The sequence below is a fragment of the Tasmannia lanceolata genome, unplaced genomic scaffold (genome assembly GCF_043159265.1).
Source record: "Tasmannia lanceolata isolate RefF3 unplaced genomic scaffold, GAP_Taslan_0.1 ptg000002l, whole genome shotgun sequence".
In the NCBI taxonomy this organism is placed as follows: Eukaryota; Viridiplantae; Streptophyta; class Magnoliopsida; order Canellales; family Winteraceae; genus Tasmannia; species Tasmannia lanceolata.
In genome coordinates this window covers 31,163,992-31,170,655 of record NW_027518679.1, presented here as the reverse complement: position 1 = coordinate 31,170,655, position 6,664 = coordinate 31,163,992, and the positions used below count along the sequence as shown (strand labels likewise).

Here is a 6,664-nt window from a genome sequence, read left to right as displayed (position 1 = left end):
ATGTTCTTGCTTATCTTGCAAAAATAATAATAAAAAAAGAGACCCCGTATAATTTCAGTTTAACCCATGAAATCCTCTTTTGGATTTTTTATGACTACTAAACCCCTCTCGTCTTAAAATCATAATACCATTAAAAGCAGGTGTCCCTAGTAAACAAGGAGGCACATTTACCATATCCCCAATTAGTTGGATTCATCCTTTCTACAAGTTCTGTTCTAACTTCTACTAACCAATCTGTAGTTACTGTATACATCCATTTTGACATTTTCCTACTTAAGATTATAATGATGAAGATAGAACACAAAAGCATAGAAACCATTCTCTGTGACTGAATCTTCATCCATATAATCACACCAAAAAAAAAAAAAACATATTATTTACCACTTATTGGAACTGTACATGAAAGAATCTCCTAAAACTGTATGCATTCATATCTGAAAGAATGATTTATTTTTATCAGTTTAAGTTTATTTGCCCAATTATTTTTCTGGGTTATTAATGATTTATTAATCGGTCTTCTGTCGCTTGATCCCGTCCATCGGCAAGCAATTCTAGCGCTGTGTCTACAAGCGAGTGGACAGTTGTGCTGTACCTACTGAGCCCAACACTACCAGAGAAAACATTGTAGCATTCAAGTTCCGATGTGGTCTCCCCCACACTCTTGAGCTCCTTCTCAATACCAAGATGCTTGAAGATTTGAATATTTGTTTCTTTTTCCTTCATCATCAAAATCATGAGTTCGATCGCAAACCTCCTTATTCTTGGAACTTTGGTTGATGGGTACTGGTGCTCTTTCAGTATATGTACTAGTTTAGCTGCTAAATCAGTTTCTTTTATTCCAATTTGTTCGAATTCGATGCCTGATTCATGAGCACTTTTGAATTTTAAAATTTGTACAACAAGCCCAATAGCTACCTCTTGTAATTTGTTCTCTGCACACATTGTTGCCTTTAGCACCTGTAGATAGAACAAAACAGTCAACAGCTTTTCTCTTCTTCTCTTAAGACTAGAAACATTATAACCAACTTTTATCTAGTACCCATGGATCACCAAATTCAGTGTAGAGAAATGGGTACTAGATACAAAGTTGGTTATAATGTCTAAATTTAGTCTGCACTGTATTCCAACTGATTTAACAAATTTAGACTGCAAAAAAAAAAAAAAAAAAAAAAAAAACCCTGGCTGAGGAAAGAACGAAAAAAAGAAGAGTTCCCATGTGGATAGACATGCCTGATAGGCATGGGACAAGGTAATTTTTCAGAACAAGATGAAGTATTCTTAAGGCATTGTTTGTTTTAGATTGTGAGTATGTTAATAAGTGGATCGAGAGGCTGATCCTCTAAGAAGATCAATCATGTTGTGAACTGATTTGGGTTCGTAACAGAGAACTGGTTGTGAGTCCAAATCCGATTATTGGACTCAAAATTTTTGGGTTCAAATAAAAAATGCATGGCCTAAGAAAACAAATTTCTATAATTTCATAAATTTCTATGAATGTAACAGCTTATGCTTAACAGAACTTACAGTGGGTGTGGCGGCGCCGATTCCTTTCAGTTGGTGGAAGCAATCAGATCCACTGTAAGTGCACAAATTTTGCAGAATTCGCGCTGAATTTACACACAGCACTGGATCATTCAATGCCCAAATAAGTTTCTCCAAGGCCTTCAATCTCAAAATCTGATGGCAATTTCTCTTGCTGTCTAGTGTCAGCATTGCCAAGGCTTCTCCAGCACCGACTCTCACTAAATTTGGGTTCTCTGATAATCCATCCTTCAAAAAAACTCTCAGCAGTTCCTTAAGGATTCCTCCACCAGTTCTTCCAATCCTCTCTTTTGCATCTTCATCCAAAGCCAAACTAGTTAGAATATCAATTCCCAATTTCTGCAGCATTGGGTGTTTCTCCCCATACTGTAATATTTCTCTAATGTTGCTGATTGTGAACACAATTTCTGAAATTTCTTCGCGAAGAATTTTCCCACTGCTACCTAAGGTGCTCGCAAGCATTTTCACCAATTGCATCGATCGTTCCACTGCCTTAATCTGAGATTCTGACGCACAATTTCCCCTCAACAACCGTTCTCCGGCCTGTGTAAAATCAATAATTTTTGGTAGTAGGCCTCTAGTAGTTCCAATCTTTCCACAGTTATCATGATCACGCGCAAGCTTTTTGAGAATCAGAAGACCCAATAGATTAAATGCTGAAAACTCATAAGTTTCTTGGTCAGCTACAACATTTTTCTGACATATTTCATCAGCTACCACATCAAATCTCCTGCCAGTGTAGAGCAACGACGATATCGATTCCATTGCACCGGGAATTTCAGCAACCCGAAGAGAATTATGTTTTTTTCCTGAAAGTTTTGACAAAATTTGCGCTGCTGATTTCCTGATCTCTTCTTCTGAATGGTTCTTCCAATTTAACATCTCAACCAATCTTTCAATCACTGGTGTTGAAGTCCCAATCTTCCTAAGCGTTTCATTGGAGAAACGCTCGCTGGCTGCAAATGTTCGAAGAATTCGAACTCCTTTTAGCTGCTCATCCCTTGACTCAGATGCCAACAACTCCGTGGCAAACGAAACCAAGTCCATTTTCAGGCCATCAAAGACACTTTCATTAACACATTGTGAATATGCATCATAGAAAAATCGTTTAATCGAAACCAATCCAGAATTCCCCAATTCACAATCTCTGTTCACCTCTTGAAGCAATTTACAGTAGCTCACCTGTTGAAGTATAAATGATTAAAATAACACCAACAGCTTAAACTTTTGAAGTAACTGGTTTGTTTAACATGGTACCAGAGCAATTGCCTCACGGCAAGTCTTGGGTTCAAAACTCAACGACTCTTTGATATTTAAAAATCCTAGGGTCAACCCAAAAAAAGAGGGGCCACATAGGCCTACATGTGACTGGGTTTGTTGAAATGTAAATAATTAATTTAATACCTACTCTAACAACTTAAGCTTTTGGAGTAATTGGTTTGTTTAACTTCACCTTCCATTCCCAATAAGCTTTCTCCATTAGAAACAGCATTGCCTCTGCAACAGATAATCCATAGAAAATATTCAAAGCCGATTTCCGATTCCTCTTATCGGAATCCCCTTTGCTTATCTCTCCATATTCTTGCTGGATTAGTCTCATCAACGAGAGTGATACGCAGGCAGACGCCGACAAGAGCTGAAGCCAGTAGAGGAAATTACTGATATTTTTTGACAGAAAAAGCCAACCTGTGTATGGAAGCAACGGAACATCCAATGTCAGCCATGTGTTGAAATATAAATGATTAAATAACATCAACTCTAAAACCTTAAGCTTTTGGAGTAATTGGTTGTTTCACATGGTATAAGCTCCATTGACTCATGGCAAGTCCTGGGTTCAAAACCCAACAACTCCTTGATATTAAAAATCCATGTGCAGGGCCAACCCAAAAAAAATAGGGGCAAGACATGAGGAGGAGTGTTGAAGTATAAATGATTAAAGGGTCTGGGCTTTTGCCATTAACACTCGTTAAGGAGCATTGGGAAAATATCATTTTACACATGTTTTGAGAATTTTTTTATTAAAAAAAAAACTGTAAAGTGATGTTTCCAAGAGCATTTAAATACTCCTTTGGCCCTGTTTGTTTGAGATTGTGACAACCGATTGTGGACCCCAAACTGATTATAGGACTCAATTAAACATAAATTTGAGTCCTTGGTATAATCGGTTTGGGACCAATCGGTTCACAATCTCAAAGGAACATGGCCTTAACTAGTGCCTACAAAATACAAAACCCATGATTCTAAAACACCAACTCTTGTAGGGATTGTTTTTTGCTCTGATACCATACACACACGATTTCCAATTATTTTCTGCATTACCATCATTTTCTACCCGTGTTCTTGAATTCCCACAATCTTCATTTCTTAACTCTGCCATCTGGGTATTGTCCATAAATTCTCGATCATGGCGGGAGCACGATTGTCCTGCTGAAATTGGCCAAAAAATTGCTTCTAGAGTTCGAAAGAGGGTGTGCGAACTGGACTTCAAAGCTCGAAAACTGAATTTTCCTGCGTCTGTAATAGACCATGCGGCCTGATGTTGCCATTCAAGCTCATGACTGCGACTGAAAATGCGGGTTCCTTCGATCAGGAGAATAATGGTGACATACCAAAAATCTTTGGTTTCTAGCGTAATTGCGAAACCTCCTAGAAGAACTACTGTGGCCCAAATGAATCCAAGTGTTCCAAGCCCACTTGCTGTTTTTTCTAGGATAGCTAGCCTAAGCGCGAAAAGGGTGAGCTTCTTTTCTGGTGATTGATCTGAATAATCCAAATTTGAGGCATTGCTACTTGTTTTTTTCATTGAATCAGATGAGTTTGCCCTCTGGGGTTCGAAAATAGTCGAACCCGAGTTGCTGCTGAGCTTCTGTGGCTGGTTTAAATGTTCAAAAATCTCAAGGCGGACTGTGCCCAATTCAAATTGGTTTGAATTTGTGCTCCCATTCTCCATTGTGCTCAAATTTTGTTAGAAAAGAGGACTGACCCTTCCCTCAAAGCGGGTCAAGAGGCTGACCTTAGATCAATCACTCTGGGAACTGATTTGGGTTCATAACAAATTTTAAACCCGTCTTGCGGTTTTCGAGAATTCTGGCAGTTGAAATGATGTTTTGGGTTGGAATTTGAATTGGGTTTTTTGTAATGGTAATGAAAAAGATGGGCAGTGTTTGAGAATTGTGAGAAGAGGAGATGGTGATGAGAATTAAAAGAGGGAGATGAGCTTTGCTTAGGGAGCACGTTAATGGCTTGTAGGCAAGAAGACTAAAGAGTAACGCTTGTAATTTCTCTGCTCTATCCTATTACTTCAAAGAAAGGACTAGGAGGGAAATTTGATTTTTTTGGCCCTTTTGGTTAGAAGGAAAGGCCTTTACAACTAGAAAGAGATTTCCTTGGAAAGCCTTCTACTTTCTGTTACTTCTTTAAGAAACTGATATAACTGTTTTGTTTATTTTAATGAGTTATCAAGTGATCTAACCAATTAGTGATTCGAATGCATAGTAAACAAGTCATATCCTAGTGGGCCAAGAGTAAGGGACTAATAGCCAAATAAAATAATGGATCACGCATGTATACTAATTGATCATCTACTAATCGGCCTAAGTTGTAGGCCCCGTTGACTAAAAAATATTTAGGTCTATAGTAATTATTTATGTAGACTTGATGGCTAAGAACATAACATGGTCTTGGATAGGAGAGAATAAGAGAAAATGATCCGTGCAGACAAACCCAACTAGTGTCAGGACTAGGCTTAGTCAATTTAAGCTTCATGAAATTTTTTCTAAAGGATTCATTAGCCGATCCCAACTAGTTTGGGACAAAGGCTTAGTTGAGTTGAGTCATGTACTGGTGGACACTATTTAGATGGTCCGATCATCGATAAAAGAGTAATGGACCCTACATGTATATTAGCCAGTAATTTATTAGTTGGGCTATGATGGAAGGCCTAATGACAAAAAATAATATGACCCATATATAATAATGAGTTACATGGTTATGGGGTTCCATAGAGTAAAATGGTTAAAAAATATTGGACCCTACATATATACTAATCAATAATCTACTACTTGGGTTATGGAGTGCACAATGACTAAAAAAAAACCAAGGAATACTAACAGGGCCCTCTATGTATAAAAGGTGTAATGGTAAAAAAAAACCTCCACATGTATATTTACTATTGAGGCTAAAAAATGAATGGGACCCACAAAAAATGGGGGTTTTTTTTTCCAAGTGGAAAGGTCTTTCCACCTTGGAAAGCCTTTTTTTGTGCAACCAACCAAACAAGCTCAGTGGTTTTGCTTTATGTTGTTAATCTTTTTGCCTTGACTTGTGGGGTTCTGTTTGCTGTTTCTTGGGAGAAACTCTGTTTTTGCTTGTTGGGACCTCCATTAAGTTTCCAAAAGTGATTGTTTTATACGGTGAAAGGAGGCTCATGCAGTCATGCAAGTGTAGCAAATTAGGTGATCTAAATTGTTTAGGAGAGTGATATATTCCCCCCCTTTTATACCTCGGGCCAACCCCTCTAGTGTATTTATTGCTACACTTTTTACACTGCAAGCGTAATCGGACCCATTCTCAAAATCCAATGCAAACAGGGCCTTTGTGGGACCAACGTAGATAGGTCGTGCCCTAAAAATCATCTCCATAGAATGATCCTAACCCTCCAATTGTAGAGTTTTAAAATGGATGGCATGGTATAGAAATTCTTAGATCGAAGGGTCAGGATGATCTTATGTAGAAGATTTTCTCTGGCCTACTTTCATCGGAGCCCAAGTGAGCATCAATGAAAGGGGATATGCTAGGGATTTTTGCAGAAAGGCATTTTGCAGCTAATTGTTGCATGAGAGAGCAGCCACCTCAGATTAATTAAATGAATAAGACAAAATATGCTGAAAGTGAGCCTGTGTGGTTGCTCTCTCGTGCAACATCCAGCCGTGAAATGTCTTTCTCCAGAAGTCCCTAGCAAATCCCCAATGAAAATAGAAGTACATGTGGGGCCCACAGTTTTACATGTTCCAAACCATTCATTTGTTGGTTTTCAACATAGATAGGATCATATGCATAGGATGATACTAACCCTCATATTTATTATCAAATGACCGTATAAAAGCTTCCACAAGTAGGGGTG

The 6,664-nt window shown here is 38.2% G+C and overlaps 1 protein-coding gene across 1 annotated transcript; it reads right to left on the bottom strand.

Annotated features, from left to right (window-relative positions):
• Positions 1–309: 309 nt before the first annotated feature.
• LOC143866567 (uncharacterized) lies at positions 310–4,699 on the bottom strand. Its single transcript, XM_077375999.1, has 4 exons — positions 3,862–4,699; positions 2,996–3,228; positions 1,525–2,724; positions 310–957 (listed from the first exon to the last, which is right to left on the bottom strand). Exons 1-4 carry the CDS (start codon positions 4,490–4,492, stop codon positions 496–498), a joined length of 2,526 nt encoding a protein of 841 aa, XP_077232114.1. The 5' UTR covers positions 4,493–4,699; the 3' UTR covers positions 310–495.
• Between the last annotated feature and the right edge of the window lie 1,965 nt (positions 4,700–6,664).